At 43.8% G+C, this 20,172-nt stretch overlaps 1 protein-coding gene across 1 annotated transcript in view; it reads left to right on the top strand.

Moving 5' to 3' along the window:
- The first annotated feature begins 167 nt into the window (after positions 1–167).
- The window catches only part of Ankh (ANKH inorganic pyrophosphate transport regulator), a 139,323-nt gene continuing 119,318 nt past the window's right edge, over positions 168–20,172 (top strand). Inside the window, 1 exon segment of the mRNA XM_059276191.1 lies at positions 168–365. Coding sequence (XP_059132174.1) covers positions 270–365 — 96 coding nt within the window. The 5' untranslated portion in view covers positions 168–269.

Genomic DNA, 20,172 nt, shown 5'->3' with positions numbered 1-20,172 from the left:
CCGCCGCCGCCGCCGCCGCGGTCGTCCCTGTCCCTCCTCTCTTTCTCCCCGGCAGATCTTTGTTGTGTGGGAGGGCAGCGGGGATGGACTTGAGCTTGCGGCTCTCCTGCTAGAGCAGCCGCGCTTGGAGAGGGCGCCGTCGCCGCCAGCAGCCGCCGCCCCAGGCCCCGCCGGCCGCGGCCTCCGTCCCCGCGCCGCGCTCCGCGCGCCTCCCAGCACAGTGCCCTCGCGGCGGCAGATGAGTGTGGGGTCAGCCCACGGCGGGGACTATGGTGAAATTCCCGGCGCTCACGCACTACTGGCCCCTGATCCGGTTCTTGGTGCCCCTCGGCATCACCAACATAGCCATCGACTTCGGGGAGCAGGTAAGCCCGGCGGCGCCCGGTGCGTCCCGCTCGCCCGGCCTCGGCCTTGAACGCCCCGGCGGCCCGGGAGGGATGCGGGAGGAGGGGAGTCACCTGCTCCGAGCCCCCTTTACCCTGGAACGTTTGACATGGCTTTGCAGCTTGCCGAGGGTGACTTTTGCAGCACCCCGTTCTCTACCTCCGCAGATACTGGAGACTTTTCCAGCTTTCTCTGGAAAATGGCAAGCGACGGGATGATGGGGAGCATCACCTATAGAAGGGGGTTTCGTGCTCGGGATGAGTATTATGTAATTTGTGATTATGTAAACCTCGGGCCCGAACTCCATGTAGTTTTTAGTAGCATTGAGTGCTGGTGTTTTTACTTGCACTCGGTTGGTGGTGGTAGTGATGGTGGAAGAATTTGCCTTACCGTGTCTCCAAGTTGATTTTCCACGTACTTCCAATTTTTGCATCCTCGCTTGTAGCCTAGAATAAGGTTTAGGGCTGTCCTGAAGGTGCCTTGCTTAGCGGACCACTGACTATCTCTACTTTAGGATTTCTGTTTCCTTTCTTTCTTTTTCTACCACGCTCTTGGACCAGTAAAGAACAGGAGCACATATCTGGTGCTGTCTTCTCGTCCTTGTTTCTTTTCATATTATCTCCATGTGGCGTCATTGCCAATCTGGTGCGGCAGGCTCTCCAGCGGCTGTGAGGCACGGGTACCCCACACTTTGCCTGTAGGAACTGGTTTTTTTTGCAGGGCTTCCAGGCGGAAGCAGTTACATCCTAAAGCCTGGGAGAGGATTTGAGGACCGGAGCTGCATCTTTTTCAAAAGTCTAAGATAGACCCACTTTTGCAAATGGGCTCTTTTCTCTCCTCCACCATGCTTCAAAGCAGTGGGATAAATGCCCTTTTGTTCATTATGGGGATCCTGTGTTTGGGGATGGAGGCGGGAGTGAGGAGTTCTCCACAGTCACTGGGTAGGCAGGTGTAGTCCACCTCTCCGTGGGGAATGAAGGTTCATATGCGAAGGTGAAGAGGCGGTACAGAAGCACAAGGAAATGAAGTATCAGCCTCACATGCCTTGAAGTAAGAAATGCGCGTTTATCAAAACATCTGATCAGCTTTTAAGTCTCTTACTTGCGAGAACAAAAGACTAGGGAAAGCATTTCAAATGTTTCTTGGGTAGGTTTTGTTTATAATTATAAACATCAGTTAGTGATTTCCTCAGAGACTGTGGTAGAACTTTCAGAGTGGAAATTTAGGTTCCACTGAAAAGTTTGGATACTGCACATCACTAATCACATAGAGGAATCACATGAGGGTCTCAGAGCATGTGTGTTGTAGGGTGTCCAGCAGGAGACCTGTAAATCTATTCCTAGCTTCCTGATTCTCTGCAGGAACAGTATGGACTTCTCTGTCATTTTATGGCTTGTTAGGGAGGCAATACAGTGGAGTAATCTAACAATTACAAAGGTATTATCAACTGGGCCTGGAGGCTCAGGCCTTTAATCCCAGCACTAGGGAGGCAGAGGCAAGTGGATCTCTGAGTTCAAGGCCAACCTGGGCTACAGGAAGGGTTCCAGGTCAACCAGGGCTACACACACAGTGTGACCCTGTCTCAAAACAAACAAAACAAATAAACAATACCCACAAACCGATCTATCATCACATTAAAAACATTTGACAGTCTTACATTAAAATATACATATATATTAAAGTATCTATTTTCACGGAAACGACTTTTGATAATTTAGAGAGAGAATTGTCTTTTTAGCCTCCTTGTTGCTGCTTGATCATTTAAGTATCCATCACTTCCATTCACTGACTATCAAGTACATGCTTAAAATATCATGTTGTATTTATGCATGTTCTATTTGAGGGATGAATGGGAGGCCTAGGCATGGTCAATCTCATGCCCAAGAAATACACAGATAGTAAATGGTAGACCTGAACCTCAGGTCTACCCCCACCTTGGCCTTTGCTGGCTCCGATGGTCACCCTCCTCCACTCCAGGCTGCACAGTGATAATTGATTTCCCAGGTTTCTAGGAAATTTAGAAGTAAGTCCTAGCTTTCCAGATCTCATCCTAGGCCTAAATTGAACCTTAGCTGTCATATTTTGAACCTTTTTTTTTGTTTTGTTTTATTTATTTATTTATTTATTTATTTAAATTTTTATTTATTTTTTTAATTTAAATTTTTATTTGTTTATTCATTGATTTATTGATTTAGTGAGAACGCATGTGCGAGTGTGCATACACACACACACACACACACACACACACACACGGGGGGGACAGAGGGGAGCGAAGGGAGAGAGAGAGAGAGAGAGAGAGCAAGCACTTCACAAACTACCCTGTGAAAGTCAGAGAACGACTTGTGGAAGGTTAGGTTCTCTCCTCCATCATGTGGGTCCCAGGGACTGAACTCAGTTTGTCAGGCCTGGCAGCGAGCACCTTTACCATCTGAGCCATCTGGCTAGCTCCCATAGTTTGAACTTGAAAGTCTCCATAGATAAAGGAAAATTATGAAAGAGTGCTCTCCCAGGAAAGGGAAATTGGAACCTGGAAATCTGTGTTAGAAGAGATGATCATTCAGATAATTCAGTGGAAACAATGTTTAATTCTAGTAAGATTGGCTTAGTCTTTGGAGGAGAAAGAATAAGAAGCTGTTGAAACCAGCCTTTACTGTAGAACACTGTCCATTGCTAAGGAAAGAAGCCAAAGGCTAGGGTATGTTTTATTTTAGAATTTTATTTATTAGTAGATTGTGTGTGTGTGTGTGTGTGTGTGTGTGTGTGTGTGTGTGTGTGTGTAGATACACATGTGTGTGAATGTATACCATGGCACACATGTGGAGGTCAAAGGACAGCTTTGTGGAATTCAGCATATTTCTTTTTTTATGCTACCTGAATGTCTATTTGATCACCAGTACAGAGTCCCTAATTTTCTTGAAGCCAAGTTCACCAAGTGTCTTAGGGTTTCTATTGCTATGATGAAACACCATAACCAAAAGGAAGTTGGGGAAGAAAGGGTTTATTTGGTGTTCACATCTACATCATAGTCTATCATGGAAGGAAGTCAGGGCAGGAGCTCAAAATGGGCAGGAACCTAGAGGCAGGAGCTGATGCAGAGGCCATGGAAGAGTACTGCTTCCTGACTTGCTCATCCCAGTTTGCTCAGCCTACTTTCTTATAGAACCCGGGACCACCAGTACAGGGGTGGCTCCACCCACCATGGGCTGGCCCATCCCACATCAATCACTAAGAAAATGCCCAACAGTCTTGCCTACAGTTAGATCTTATAGAGGCAGTTTCTCAACTGAGGCTCCCTCCTCTCAGTTGACTGTAGCTGGTGCCAAGTTGACATAAAACCCAGCTGGCACATCAAGTTATATAGAATAAATAACTATTTCAAAAGGTACTTAATAGCACTTAAAACGTTAAGGGCAACTTGAATAAAGAACGTTGCAGTTGTTCCCAAGATGAAATTTATTCTACCCAGTGCCAGATTGTCCTCATTCTGACACTAGGTAGATACCTACCCCCACCAAGGACAGGAGTTTGCTATGTAATCCAGACTAGACTTGAACTCTTGATTCTCATGCCTCAGCCTCCTAAGCTCTGAGACTAGAGGTATGTGCTGTTAGGCCAAGCAGGTATTTCCAATGGCTCTAAAGGAGTCACTGAGTTTGGTAGAGTTTAATGTGGTCATCTCACATTGTGAGTCACCTGACACAGATGTTAGGAACCGTCATCTGGAACAGCAGTGTGCATTGTGTACTGCTGATCCATGTCTTCAGCCCCAGCCTAGCCTTTCTTAAGGAGGTCCTTTGTAATCTAGAAAGCCTAGAATTAGACTTCTAAGTTAGGGGTGTCTTGAATTATCAGTGTCATAGATGGAGGAGGGGAGACTGGAAGGGCCAGAGAAAAAGTTAGTAAGTGTTCTTCCCTTCTAAAATACATCTTCCTTCCTCCACAAAACAAAGTTTTCCATAGACCAAGAGGTGTAGGGACAAAAAGGGTGAGTATTAGTGTGGGGCAGAAGTCTCACTTGGAAAGGACTCTTTCTTCATTCAGGGTCTCTGAGCCATTCAGGGACCTCCTAGGAGGATTTCCTGATGTCATGATCAGAGTATCTGTCTGTACCTGTGGGAACACCGTCGAAGTGCTGAAAAACACAAGTGTCAATCCCAAGCTAAGTTTCTAAGTGGTAGTAGGAGAGACACTTTACCCCTTATCTATTCCGTATTGGTAGGATAAATTTCAATGTAATTATTTTTTTGTTTATAAAAGTAACATATGGCTGAGCTCTATAGGGCATGACTAGAATCCCAGCACTCAAGAAGCCCAGGCCACATAATGAGTACCTGTCTTAAAACATAAAGTATGCTAGTTGTTAAAGTTTGGTAAAAACTGAAAAGCAGGGCTAGGGAGGAAGGTATTTTTATAATTCCACTATGAAGAGAAAATTTTAATGATTTGGACGTCTCTTGACAACTAGTTTTTTTAACCTACTTGAGAGAGGAGAGTGTGAGTGTGTGTATGTGTGTGTGTGTGTGTGTGTGTGTGTGTGTGTGTGTGTGTGTAATGTTTCATAGGACACCGAAGCATTTTCCCCAAATAATTTTAAAGTACTTATGGGCCTAGGGATGTATCTTAGGGGTAGACTACTTGTATAGAATGCTCAAAGGTAAAAAAAAAAAAAAAAAAAAAAAAAAGAATGCTCAAAGGCCCTGGCTTCAATCCTCAACACTACCACCCCCATTCCACCAAAATAATAATAATAATAATAATAATAATAATAATAATAATAATATGATAAAAAGAAAGAAAAGAAAAGCCCAACCAACTAAGCAAACAAAAGAACTACAAGTGTTTAAGTGTGGCTTTAAATGGCAGCATAGTAATTTCATTTGACTTATGAACATGTTTTATGTCTCTTTGCTGTACATTACCCTATTGTTTGTTCTTTGGCAAAGTAAAGTTTCGATGGACATCTCACTGTTAACAACTGCATACTGTGCTTTGTCTGACGCCCTGGGCTCTATGCCTGGCATGCTTCTGAGCCTATTTCAGTGTGTCATTCTTACATAGAAAATGAGGTCATGCTTTTCTTACAGTCCATATTTAGTCAAGGACAGTGTGACCTCCTTAGTGCTCTGTGTGACTTCTCTCCTGTGCTTCCAATTCTCCTCAGTAGTGCATCTGCCTTAAAGTACTTCTCTTTAGGTTACCTGGGAAAGCAGGTTGTTTGGAGAGGTGCAAAGGTCTAATCCTGTGGTTGGTTGGTCTGTGGTCCTTTGTTTATTGAGGTGGTTTGATGAGCAGCTGAAATGGTACTTTGTCAGTTTGCTTCTTTCCAAGCCTGTCCTTCATACATGCAGATCATATCTACACCTCTTTCCAGGATGGGATCAAGTTCTTAAAAGTGATTTGGTGGTGTATAGTGTAATGTCATTTATAATATGGGAATACTTGTGAGATGGGGCACACTCAGCTGTATATGAATGATAAATAATTTGGTTTTCATTTCTTTCTACTCTTCCTTGTTTGGTTTGGGGTGATGGAGGTGGTCATGGTGTAGTGGGAGGGAAAGAGATCCTGGGTGGATATGTAACTCCTTCACTGTCATATTAAGCTGGAGACAATAAACCCTGTAAAATTCCCAGTATACCATGCCAGAGAGACCTGGGGATATCTTCATGTTTTAAAAAAGATATATATCAGGTGTTCTCATGAGTCCTCTGGCTCTGTTAGTCACCCTGGAGATTAAATAAAGGCCTACTTTCTTCAGTGTTACCTGGATACAAGTGACTCACAGCAGTGAATTTTCTTAACAACTGAAGCTTGGCCTTTTAAGAACAAAATCTTTTCTTTTTTTTAAATATGAAAACTAATCTCATTAAACAACATCTGTCCATATTGTGTATTTCTCTACCTTATGAAATATAGTTTGCAAAACATAGTGCAACATTTTTGGCACCCTGTGCATGTCTGTCTTGTGCTAGGTAATAAGGCTGGCCATAACTGTGTTGCTCAAAATACTCCACAATGTCACACAAAGCAATAGGAATTGACTTTGCCCAGTCCTGAGCCATGTGTGGGCACTATTCCTATGAGCTTTGGAGACCCTTGGATGTGTGATAGAGCTTGAATTAAAAAAGAAATTTTTATTGTAGGTCATGTATGTGCTTTCATTGTCTTTCACCAGAGAGTTGGTGACTGACGTTTATGCAGTGTGCCTACCCAACCTCTTTAATAACAGTGACAAAATGCAATTAAAATAACCAGCTTGTTGAGGTTGCTTTTAAATTTTCTGCCTTGGGTCTGATCTGTGTCCAGGAAACCAAAATTCATTAGACTGCCAGGCAAAATAAAGAATAAATAACTTTGGTAGCCTCTAGTAGCTGCTAGTGACATGGTTTCTTTTGTTCATTTCGTTTCTCTTGTAGAGAGATCTACAGTCATTGTCAATGATGTAATTTTTTTTTTGTCCTTTACATTTTTGGTTCTTTCAGAGTTTCAAACAAGGTATTTTAATTGTATTTATCCCTCCCTCCACGCCTCCTAGATACATCATTCCATCCCTACTCACCCAACTTTGTGTCTTTTTTTTTTTAAGTATTTAGACCCATTAAGTGAAGTTTGTGCTCTTTGTATACTCTTGGATGTGTGGCATCCCACCGAAGAGCCGTCAAACCACCATGGATTGCATTCTTAAAGACACTGACTTTCTCTCTCTCTCTCAGCAGCTATCAACTGGCAGTACCTCCCCTCTCCATGCTAGAATTTTGTCTGGCCTGAGCCCTCGCAGATCTTGGGTACACTGTCTTTTAATGACATTGATTTCTTATGTGCAATTGCCCTGCTGTATCCAGAAAACATTGTTTCCTTCTAATCATCCATCACCTCAGACTCTTACACTCTTTCTGTCCCCTCTTCCTGAGCCCTGAGAGAAGGAGTGTAATGTAGATGTATCGTTTAGAGTCGAATACTCCATAGCCTCTTATCTTCTGCACGTTGATCAGTTTTGGGTCTTTGTATTAACCACCAACTACTGCAAAAGAAAGCTTTTCTGATTATGGTTGAAAGATGCCCTAATCTAAAGGTATAACCATAAGTCATTAAGAGTCAGTATAATATACTATGTATATTTAACAGAGTAATAGCAATAGGTTCTCCCCTAGTACCTATACTTATGTAGACAGAGGTTCTTGGCCTGATAATGGTGTCAAGTATGGGTTTTATCTTGTGGAGTGCGATGTAAATCCAATGGGAAAGTGGTTGGTTACTCCCATGACATTCACACCACTATTCCACCAGTGGGCATATCTTGCCAGGTTGGTCATTGATGCAACTCATAGGGTTCACAACTGGGTAAGATTGGTAATTTGTTTTCTCCACCCCAATAGTGTGAATAGCACCTTCCAGTACTGTGAAGGCTAGCCAGTAGGAATAAAGTTTCCTGGTGAGCACCAGCTTGATTTCTCCATGTTCGATGACATGTTTATGGTATCTTAAAAGGATAGCGTCTTAAAAGGATAACAAAGGCACTGGCAGTAGTCTATAATGTTTGAGAGTCTGTGGGACCATGCTGACTCACAACTGCAAGGGAGGTAACCAAACCTAACACTATTCTCTTTATTTATTATTCTGTGGTGTCTGGAAGGAGTATTGTTGCCCCATTAGTATAACTCCATTTAAACTCGACATATGTGTATATATTAGGAAACTTCTGTAGTGGTAGACTTTTGTGAAATGTCTTTAATGTTAGTTAACCCTCTCCCTATTCCATTTTCTACTCTACCCTTCTATCTGCCTCTCTAATAAACCCTTCTTGTACCTCTATCCCTTTCAACCCTTTATACCACCTGTTCTGTCCGTCCTTCTTGAGATCTCCCATATGACTCCTTAGTTACTTCCTGAACTTTGTGGGTATTTTGAATGCAATACATATGCCTGAAGATTCTGAGAAGGGCCCCAAAACTACAAGTAGTAACCCCAACAGTTAATAAATGGATCCTCAGGAAATGCTTACATACAGCAAAGGACATCATGGTTCAAGAGATGAGGCAGTCTGTAGTATGGGAAAAATGTTTTGACCAGCTATACATCTGAACAGAGGGTCGGTATCTAGAGTATACAAACAACTTAAAAGACTTGAGCATCGAGGAAGCAAACAACCCAATTTTAAAACAAGGTATGGAAGTGAACACAGAGTTCTTGACACAAAATACAAATGACTGGCAAACTTAAAAAAAAAAATACTCAGCATCCCTAGCTATTAGGGAAATGAGATTAAAACTGCTTTGAGATTTCATCTGATCCCAATCAGAATGGCTAGGATCTGTAAAACAAATGATCACAAAGGCTGGTGCGGGTGTGGAAAAAGAAGAACACTTACTGCTGGTGGGGGTACAAACTGGTTCAGCCACTGTGGAAATCAATGGGGAGGTTCCTCAAAAAGATAAAAGCAGATGTATTACATGATCCAGCTCTATCCCTATGGTCATCTACTCCAGAGACAACTGCTCATCCATATTCATTGCTCCTCTAATCACAGTAGCCATTAAGTAGAAATAGCCTAGATGTCCATCAACTGATGGAAAGTGAAAGCATGGTACCCTTACAAAATGTAGTATTATTCAGCTGTTAAGGAAACCAAAATTATTAAATTCTCAGGTAAATGAATGATAGATCTGGAAATAGTCATTCTGAGGGAGAGAACCCAGACACAGAAAGACATACATTGTGTGTTTTCTCTCATTTACAGCTATTAGCCTCGAATATTCACTGAAGTGATCTTATAAGATAAGAAAGCATTGTTATATTTGATAGAGTTCCTACCCTCAAATTGCTTAGGTGGTTTAAGAAAATACACGAGCCCTGGTATGTAGAGTGAGTAGAAAATTTCTTAATAAAGAAAAATGAAAAAAAAAAAAGAAAAAGAAAAAAATACACTCGGAGTGGCTAGATGGCTCATCAGGTAAAGGTGCCTGCTACCAAGTCTGACAACCAGAGTTTGCTCTCCTGGATCTATATGGTGGAAGGAGAGACCCAACTCCTGCAAGTTGTCCTCTAGCTTCCATACGCACAATGTGGTTTGTGCACACACACACACACACACACACACACACACACACACACACACTATAATAAAATAAATAAAAGAAAATCCATAGGAAACACCTTTGCAGTCAGAGTAGGCTGGGCTGTTGGATTGGCTGGCACAGTTTACTCCAGCCCATGCCACACAAGCAGCCTGGGTAATTGCAGCTGAGCGTTAATCTGGTGCCGGCAAAGCAACCACAAGATGTTTGTATATCGCTGTCATGAAGATGAGGCAGGCCCTTGCCTCTTCTCTCCAGATGCTCTTGTCCAAGTAGACAGCCCTGGTCTCCAGAAGTCAGGACAGGTGACCAGATGGGGAGATGAGCAGGCCTCAGACCAACCAAGCCTTGCAAACCTAGGTTTGGTGTGATTTGTTTTTGCCACTCCCAAAGCTCCGGGATCATTCTGTTCCAAGGACAACCACCAGATTCCACAGTGGTGCTATGAGAACAGTTGAAATTCAAAGGACTGGTGACATTTAAGAGTTGTCACAATCCAGTAACACCATGGTTTCCCTTTACCACTGGATGTGGCGGCTTCTTCATTCCAATCGTGATTTTGAAATCCGTCCTGAGGAGAAAAATAACTATTTGTTAGAGCAAAGGGGTTATTTATTCCCGGACGAGGATTTCCCTTAACAGCCTGTGTATCTAGATCAGGAACTGGTGCAGGGTCCTTGAAGGGAAGTTGACAGTTCTACCCCTAAGAAGAGCTGTATATCCCGTGTAACTTAGGTCTTAGCGGGCCTTTACTGGTTTTTAGATTTTTGTTCACAGGCTTTCCATTGCTTTTGTTTGTTTTGAGACAGGATTTCAGGCATGCTGTCCTGGAATTCACAGGTTCTCTGCCTCCCTTGGTGCTGCTATCACAGGCATGCTCCATTCCACTCAGCTCTCAGTTTTAATAATATTTCCATGGGATAATATTGGTTGATATTATTGATAATTCTTATTGATAAAATAAGGTTGGTGAGATTTTCATTGGTTGTGACATCTTGGGTCCTGTTCAGTAGTCTACTCACCAGCATGGACTGATTTCACTGTCCCATGGGCTGACAAAGGGTGGGACTCCTTATCACAGAGCACAGGCATTGTGAGGCTCCATCTACACACCATGCCTAGCCATTGGCTACCACCACACCCTGGCTGAGATACAGGTGGAGACCTAAGGAGGTGTTTGGGGGTGGAGGTGGATGTAAAAAGTGGGAATCCTGGATTGGAAGTCCCAAAAGTAGCTAGAAAAATGAAGCTGGGACCCTTTAGGACACTAAGTTGGAATTATAACCTCCAGAAAACAGGATTTCTGATGATAGATGTTCCCTAGAAGCAAGAGGAGACTCGCATGGGAGGGTGGAATTCAGTGTTGTGATTATAGTGTTGACGGTGTGAGGAGTGACATTGGTTATTTTGAGGGACCCAAAGAAGAGTATTTTTGTCCTGAGGTTTCAGGTTCTGGTATCCACGGGAGCCATTCCCTGGGAGAGCTGGCCTTAGTGCGTCTTCCACTCAAGTGATAGTGCCCGTGTAGCGGCAAGTTCTCCCTTGTCCCCTGCCTTCTTTTCTAAACTAGAACAATGAGCCAGGGAAACATGTGAAGTCCTGATTGTCCTTTTCTGGTTTGCTTTTGGACTTAGGTACTCCTGTTTTGTGTTTCCAAGACTCTTTAAAATAGAAGTTTGCTCTTTGGTGTAAATAAGCTTTGACTGTCAGCCCCTGGGTCAGGCAGTATGGAGGAGAATTTACATAGCAAATTGAAAAAAAAAAGTTGGGACTTAGGAGTGGTTCAAGTAGTTTAACAGGAAAGTCATCGTGGCTAGGTGTGGTCTACACTTGTCATTTATGGAGACATACTGCACAGAGTCGAGGCGTGTAGCCATGGTTAAGAGGAAAGAGGTAACACCCACCACTTCATGGTTTTAGCCACGTTCAATGGCACAGTAATAGCTTGCAGCCAGCCTGGTAAGGGCCAAGACCTTGTTCTCCTCACTTCAGAGCTCACCTCATGTTGTCTTAGGTCCTTCCAGAGGCCTTCTTCTTGGGTTGGGTGACGGCCTCAGACTCAGCATTGCATCACCTGGAATACCTGTCCTTGAGCCTGACCTGAAACCAGGCACACCTCATTTCTGCTCCCCCACTCCCCCCCGGCGGAGGAGTGCTATGCACCACACCACTCATCAGCCTGGACAGGCGTGGTGACAGCGTAGGTACTCAGCCACAGTGTATTTAACAGACTTTCCTAGGCAAAGTGGGGCTTACACAGTGAAGACAAAGAAGCCTGGGCTGAAACTTAAGGGGGCTAGTGACCCACTGACGGTCCCCAAAGTGAAGATGAGCATCAGTGGCTGAACTGCAGAATCCATTTGGTTCTTCAGAAATTCTTATTTTGTATCTTCTTTCAGAGGGGCAGGGGAGAATGTTTTCCTCTTTTAAAAAGTGACATGTAATTTACACGCACACAAAATCTACAGCTCCTAACCATATAACTCCATGCAATTTGACAAAGGGCAAATGCATGCTTGTGCATAATCTACACCCATCAAGATACAGAACCATCTTATCAGCTCAGAAAGTGCCCTGGTGCCCCTGGGACCACCTCCACTGGAGGCAGCTGCTGTTCTGATTTGTGTATTGGTCTCTGTAACTGCTCAAACAAATGACATATGTATTCAGTCCCTAAATGACAACCTCTGGAGCCACTTCTTTATGAAAATATTTATCATCATTTCAAAATATAGCTTAAGTTTGAAATGTATTTTAAAAATGAATATAAAGTAGACATATATATATATATATATATATATATATATATAGACTATTATCCAGGCTTAACAATAAAGAAAATTATGTGTGTTACATTACGTTAGGTGAAATATGCCAAACGCAAAAATAGCTGTATGATACCACTAATAAGAGATAACTACCATAGCCACAGTCATAGAGATAAGGTGTACACTGCTGGCCAGGGGAGATGGGATTGGAACTGCTTGGTGGGTACAGTGTGGAATTTCAATATGAGAAGTTAAAAAAATTTTCTGGAAATTGATCCCAGTGGCGGTTGTACAATGAATTTATTCAACATCACTGGTATGTATGCTTTAGAACTCTTATAAAGATAAATGCTTATATATTTTTTTCTCAATTAAAAAAATTGGAATAGGCATCATAAACTAGTGGCAAAGTGTGGTTTTTGAAGATCCCTGTTAAAAATTGCATGTGTTACTTACATTCCCTTTCAGACAGCCTTCTTTTTATTATAAAGAAGGAAAGGCTGGATGTGGTGGCATGGAGTCTTCAATCCCAGCACTTGGGAGGTAGAGGCAGGTGGGCGGGCCTCTGAGTTCTGCCCCACCCCCACCCCCGCCGGTTCCCACTCCCTATCTACATAGGGAGTTCTGTGTAACCAGGGCAACACAGTAAGAACTTGTCCCCAAAACTGACAGCCACAAAAGACAAACTTCAAATACAGAATACAACTTTTTGATGCTCACCATCTTGGTGTGTTTCTTACTGTGTACATGTTCCTTTTCATCTGTTTTCTGTGTGTGTGCTTTAGGGAAAAAATGTAGCATTTTCCCACCTTCTATGTATGCTAGGTGACTCCACTTGGTTTAAATATTCATTTGGAGTCTGAGGGCTGGTGTTTCTAGCATGAGGTCTCATGACCATGCTATAATTTATTTAACCCCTCCTCTGTGGCTAGGTTGATTCTGTTTCATCCCTGTTACTGGTAATGCTGTAAAAACGTGTGTGTGTGTGTGTGTGTGTGTGTGTGTGTGTGTGTGTGTGTGTGTGTGTGTGTAGAAACCTTTGTACAACTTGATTATTTCCTTTGGTCACGTGTATGTGCAATATGTGTACAAGGCCTCTTTAGATACTCCACATTTAGTTGTGGAAAGTTGCCTCTTTCTCTTAGGAACTGCTCTGCCCTGGCCTAGAGTGTTTCCTGCCTGGGAGCTACTTCATGGTCTGTGGCTTCTTCCCTGAAATTCTACGTTTTAGTTATCAAGCCGTATGGTCTTGAACTCCATGGCTTGTTTTATTAAAAGCACTCTAAAATGCTGGTTGATTAAGGGTATCATATTACTTTAAAACCAACTCTGGATTCTCTTTTCACATTTTGGACTTTAGGCTAGGTGTACTTGCAGGAAAGTGGGGATTCTGTTGATTTTCCTGGCAAACTTGGAGAAGTTTGGCTCCCTTTGAACACACCGGTGAGAGAGGGGGAAAGGCAGACAGAGCCTTGGCCCTGAGTAAGGTACATGAACCAAGCGTATCACCTTCCTGCCCTGAGAGGTGAGGATGAACAGCTGTGGCCTGTGAGGCCTCTGGCTCAGGTGCAGCTGCCTGGAAAAGCGGCATTGGTGATTTTGTAGAGAAATTCAGCCTTGAGGTTTAGCGGGAACGGAAAGGGGCGTGGGTTCTCGTCCCTATTTTGATGACCATAGCTCCCTCCGTTCTTCCTGGACTTTCCACTTCTGTAGGCTGGAAAGGAGGGGGAAAGAGGAGGGAGCAGAAAGGGTTTCCATTAATGCCGATGTGACTACCATCCCTGTAACATGTTCCTTCCTTCCCTGAGAAGTGGAACACTCGGGTCCAAACACGCATGTTGCCTAGGAACCGTACAGACTCCTGGGAGTCAGGACATCAGATTTGGCTTCTGTTTCTGTACTCACTGACTTTGTGACCTTGAACCACGAACTTGGTGTGTGGCTTCACCTTCCCCCACTGTCGGGTGGTGGGGACAATGGGGTGACACAACTTTCTTTGGGGGAGTGCAGAACAAACATGAATACAGAAGTGCTTTGAAAAGTATGAGGTGCTGTGTGTAGAGAATGCAGTCTTGCCGAGACTTGAGCTCATGGTCCTGCTTGTCTTTGCAAATGATATTTTTGCCTTATGTCCATCCAGTGATTCTCATCAAGAAGATTTCTTAAGCTGGAGCCAGCTGGGCTGGGGTACGTGGAAGCATGCACATGGCAGGTGCTTGGAGCATTTGGATAGTGCAGCATGTCGGCCCCCTACCCCAGCCTTGTAGAAAGGACATTTAAGGGCGGGGTCTCTCATCTGTGTGTGTTTTAATTGCATTACTAGAATTTAAGTAATGTGATTTTTTTTTTGGAGAGATGGGTTAAAGTTAATTTTTATTTCATTATAAACTACTGTTTGACACAGGATTGGGGATGGTGGCTAATGTGATCTTCACATACGAATGATACCAAACATTTTTGAATTTTATCAACAATTATGAGAGGAACACACCAGAATGCTTTCAGACAGTATATGGTGGCTGCTTAATGAGCTCGAAGTTGTGACTGGCTTCCTCAGGCATGAAATATGGTGTGTGTGTGTGTGTGTGTGTGTGTGTGTGTGTGTGTGTGTGTGTTCATTAAAGAATAGAGGCTCAGAAGCATAGACACCACGAATGTCTCTTGGATACTTATGATGTCCCAGACAAAGAGCTAGTCATGGGTAACAATGAGACAGCTGCTCTGAGGGTCCTGGGTAAAGCAGGAGGATCTCTGGAGCCTCGGAGTTCAAAGCGAGCCTGGTCAGCACAGAGAGGCCTGGTTTCCACAAGGGAAAAAGAAGCCGGGAGAAGACTGAAGAAGTCTTTCCCTTCAAGTGAGTCTGCCTAGAAGGGCAACTAATCAAATAATAGAATCAGGGCTGAGACAGGGGCAGGGCAGGGGAGGCGTGCTCTGGAATCCTGCAGAAGGAGCCCTGGCTCCATCCTCAGAGGCAAGGAGGCCTTCTGTTCCTGCTGAGACCTGAAGGGAGTGGAAATTCTTCTGGAAAGCCCCATTCTAACTGAGGGACGACACGGGTTTACTGAATGTGGAGCTGGGCCTGCAGGAAGCGAGAATGGCTGTGTTAGGAAACGTAACTGCACTGGTCGGGGCACAAGTTTGGACTCGACCCAAGAGTGTGGCCTTGCTCCTGAGCCCTATGGAACAAGAAATGGTTCTTAGTAGGGTGCAGTGTGCTTGGATAGGCATATTTGACATGTAATTTTGGTTTCTGTGTGGCTGATGAATGAAGGGAACCAATTAGGGAGCCACTGTGGTTCCCCCCAATTAGGTGGCTGTAGCCTTTTAGGGATTAGAGTGACCCAAGAGGCTGGAGGGGAAGCCAACCTAGTATCAGATAGACTTGACCATGGCTCAGGCTCGGATGGGGTGGCTGATTGGCCACCCCACTTAAAGAGAGCTAAGTGAGGGGGGTGAAGGGCTCTGTTCTAGGACTGGCGACATAGCTCAGTCCACAGTCGCTAAGTGATGACTCAGGGTCTGTGCCTGGAACCCCACGGTGGAAGGAGAGGACCAACTCCAGAAAGTTATACCCTGACCTACACACACACACACACACACACACACACACACACACACACACAACTTTTTATAAAGGGGCTCTATTCTAGCCATTGTTAATTTATTAATAGATTTTGAAAATATTTGAAATTACTTGCCTGAAAGAATACAAATTATGAATGAATAGTGGAAGCTAGAAAAACATACTTAATATCTGGATCTTGATAGCCCCCCCTTCACACACACACACACACACACACACACACACACACACACACACACAAGCACTCCACTACATTCTTTGTAAATGGGCTCTTTTTAGAATTCCTTTTTGCCCAACTGCAAATGCTATGAATATTCATTTATTCTTTTAAAATGTAAAAGCGCTTTATCATGATGGGGTCAGTTCTCAGCCATTTACCTTAATGAAATAATGATATGGAAGATTTGAAACTACTTGTGACTATTTGCCATTGGGTTGCATTAGGACTTTGGAGCCTGGTGACAGCAGAGAGATACCATCTGGAATTAAATTCACTGTAGCTCCTTATCTGTCTTTCTGTAATCTAGATGCTTGTGTAAGCCGCAGGTGGACCAGCCTCGGAGGGCATCTTTTTATATTTGTTTCTTTGTATTATTTGCACCTTCCGATCTAATTGTATCATAAAAGTCATTTAGGCCGGGCGGTGGTGGTGCACGCCTTTAATCCCAGCACTCAGGAGGCAGAGGCAGGTGGATCTCTGTGAGTTCGAGGCCAGCCTGGTCTCCAAAGCGAGATCCAGGAAAGGCACAAAGCTACACAGAGAAACCCTGTCTCGAAAAACAAAATAAAACAAAAAAAAACAAAACAAAAAAAAAGTCATTTAGAACACATTTTTTCCCACTGTAAAAATGAGATTATAAATTGTGGCTAGGTTATGTTTCTTTCTTTTCTTTTTCAAACAGGGTCCTATTGTGGTTGATATATTGTGCATCCCAATAAACCAATCTGGGGGTCAGAGACAGAACAGCCACTATATTAAACATAGGTTTTGGCAGTGGTAGCACACGCCTTTAATCCTAGCATTCTGGAGGTAGAGATCCGCCTGGATCTCTGTGAGTTCAAAGCCACCCTGGAAACAGCCAGGCATGGTGACACACGCCTTTAATCCCAGGAAGTGATGGCAGGAAGCAGAAAAGTATATAAGGCGTGAGGACCAGGAACTAGGTGGGTTAAGCTTTTAGCTTTTAGCAGTAGTTCAGCTGAGATCCATTCAGATGAGAACACAGAGGCTTCCAGTTTGAGGAAACAAGATCAGCTGAGGAATTGGCAAGGTGAGATTGGATGTGGCTTGTTCTGTTTCTCTGATCTTTCAGTGTTCACCCCAATACCTGGCTCCGGGTTTGTTTTATTAATAAGACCTTTTAAGATTCGTCTTACATCCTGTAGCTCTGTCTGGCTTAGAACTCACAGAACTCCTTCTGGGATTAAAGGTCCATGCCACCATGCCTATCTGTGCGACTGAGTTTCTAAGCCGCTCCACCACAGCTGTGTATTCTGACTTAAAAGTCTCAGCTTGGTAAAGTAGCATGTGTCTGTGATTCCAGCACTAAGGAGGCTGACACACGAGACTCAAAAGTGCTAGTCTAGCCTATTGACCCTGTCTCAAAAATAAATAAGATACATTTGCCATGAGCAATAGTAGTAAAGCCATGCTGTCAAAATAATTGTCATCAAAGAAAGCTGTATTACTGAAAAAAAAAAGTTCGTCTTGTCCCTCTGAACCCGAACAACTAGTTTGATCATCATATGAGGAGGGTGATGGCAGTCTGGGGAACCAGTTGGTGCCAAGAGCCATGGAGAGAGTATTAACTTAAAATCAAAATGTCTTCTTGATGCATGGGACCCAGAGTTGTGACTATAACTGTTTCAAAACCTCAGGAGTGAGAAGTGAGTGAAGGCAGGCTCCTTGGGCACAGCTTGACAAAGACTTGGAAGCCGGGAGGATTCTGGGAGATGGACCTCCCCTGGGTGGAACTGATTGGGAACCTGGGTTGCACTATCCTGGCCTGTGCAGAGTGCTGCCGAACTGCTCCCCTGGGGCATCTGGCTTGGGGTGCTGGGGTGAGGAGCGAGTGGGGCAAAAAATGAAGGGACTGTGGCCTTTGCTCAGGGGAGGGCGTTGTTCCGGAGAGTCACAACCCACTGCCTGTAAAGTGCTGTCAGTTTTTGGACCAGCATATTTTCTGCTGTTGGGGTCACAATGAAGGCCATTCAAGATCTAACTTTTAAATTAGATTTATAGATTTTATTCTGTGTCAGAGTATATGTATATATGCACACCATGTGTGTGCTTTGTGCTTGTGAGGTCAGAAGAGGACATCAGATCCCCTAGAACTGGAGTTAATGGACGGCCATGAACCACCATGTGGTTGCTGAGATGGAAGCCAGGTCTTCTGCAAGAGCAACAAGCGCTCTTACCATTGAGCCTTCTCTCTAGCCCCCCATTGAGAATGTCTGAACACTGAAAATACATCTCCTTTCTTAGAGACGTGGTGTTCTGATGATCCGTAGGTAGCTACCTAGACGTTAGCATTCATGTTCCCTGCTCTGTAATTCACTGTGACCTCACCCTGTCCTGCAGGCCTGGCAGATTTCCAGACCCTTGTCGCTTTCATATCGTGTTTCCGTTCCCTCAGTTTGTCCTCAGGGGGCACTCAGGTCTATTTATATTATAGTATTGCTGGGTTTTTACTGAGAGTAAATTTAAAATCACCCATTTGCAACTTTTGATTGAGGTTTATCTATATGTTCTTTAAGTTTATATTTCCTTGCAAAATAGTGCAAAAAAAAAACCCATCATATTAATAGCAAGAGATTCATAAAGTACTAGGAAGCTGAGCAAAAGGAAATGTTTTCTATAATTAGAGCATACTCATTTTATAAGAGGACAGTCTCTAATATATTTGTGTATATGTCTATATTTTGGAGACTCAACCATGTCATCTATAATATAAGACCTGTTTCCACTTGCAGGCACAGAAGGCAAGTGTTTATTGGGTATGTTGTTGCAGTCCTGTAAACCCAGCATTCAAAAGCCTGAAGATGAGAATTGCAAGTTTGAGACCAACCTGGACTACAGAGTGAGCGCCAGGCCAGCCACAAATAACTGAGACACAACACTCTGTAAAAAAAAAAAAAAAAAAAAAAAAAAAAAAAAAAAAGATTAAAAAGAAAAAACAAAACAAAAAATGCTTACCCCCTAATCTTTTAATTTCAGAAGAAATGGACAGTTGTTTTGTTTTGTTTGACAAGGTTTCAAGTAGTCTAGCTATCCTCAGACTTGCTCTGTAGCCCAGGATGATTTTGAACTCACAGTGATCCTCCTACTTACATAGTCCAAGTGCTGAGATTACAGACGTGTGCCACCATGCCCGGTCAGAAGGTTGACAGCATAATTTCAGTACATGACGGAATGTGCGTTGCGCTTCCTTGCCCGGCATGCACTTCATCTTTGTAGACCACCTCTAGTTTGCAAAGCACACTCTCAATGGCTGCCTAGGAAGAGAGTGATATCCCTCGGTGATGTCTGTAGAGCATGCACCTGACGAAATTCCCCTCCTCTAAGACAGGAGCACCTGTCTTAGTGCTGCAGGGTGCTCCCCAGCAGGATCCCCCTGGACTGTGGAGGATTCTAGAGACCAGTGTCATGGTACAGTGATCTGACTTAGTGATCTAAGGGTTGCTGATAGCCTGCCATCAAAGCTAGCCTCCCCTTGCTCTGGGTATCTAAGTCTCCTCCCATCCCCTTCCAGGATCATATACTGTCATAATGAAGGAGGTGAGGGATGCTCCCTGTCACCATTAAGGCATGAGTTACCCCTAGAGCCAAGTAGAGTTCAGCATCACTGCAGGTTCTATCCTGTCCCCCATCTGTCCCTAAACATTCCTAACATGTGGCTCTGACTTGTGCCCCATCTCTCTCTGACCCTTCACCCTCTCCTAAACTAACATGGGCACAGTTCCCTCTGATACACAGTGTACCACTTTCTTAAAATGTAATCATAGTGTGAAAAAAAATACATGATGTAGGCTCTCTGGACTTTAATTGGCAGTGCCTTCTGGCACACGGTGGGTGCAATTCCCCTGCTTTTCAGCACCTTTTCATAAGTTGAGTCTGTTTTAAAGATTTTTTTTTCCCTGCCAAGCATTCATTAGTTTCAGATTGAGTTGCCCTGGTTGCCACTGTGATGGATTCCTTCCCTCTCCTCGGCAGCCAGCTCCAGAGGAGGCAGAGAAGGAGTCACATTGATTCTGCGCCACCCTTCTGAGTAGTGCGGCAGGTGCCCGCTGTCTTTATAGGCACCATTATGCACTGTTCCTCCTCCGTCTTCCCATGATCCCCTACGACCGGGCTGCTCTGTGA

The sequence above is a fragment of the Peromyscus eremicus genome, chromosome 11 (genome assembly GCF_949786415.1).
Source record: "Peromyscus eremicus chromosome 11, PerEre_H2_v1, whole genome shotgun sequence".
Classification (NCBI taxonomy): Eukaryota; Metazoa; Chordata; class Mammalia; order Rodentia; family Cricetidae; genus Peromyscus; species Peromyscus eremicus.
The sequence above is the reverse complement of the archived record's forward strand: the minus strand, read 5'-3'. Positions and strand labels throughout refer to the sequence as shown.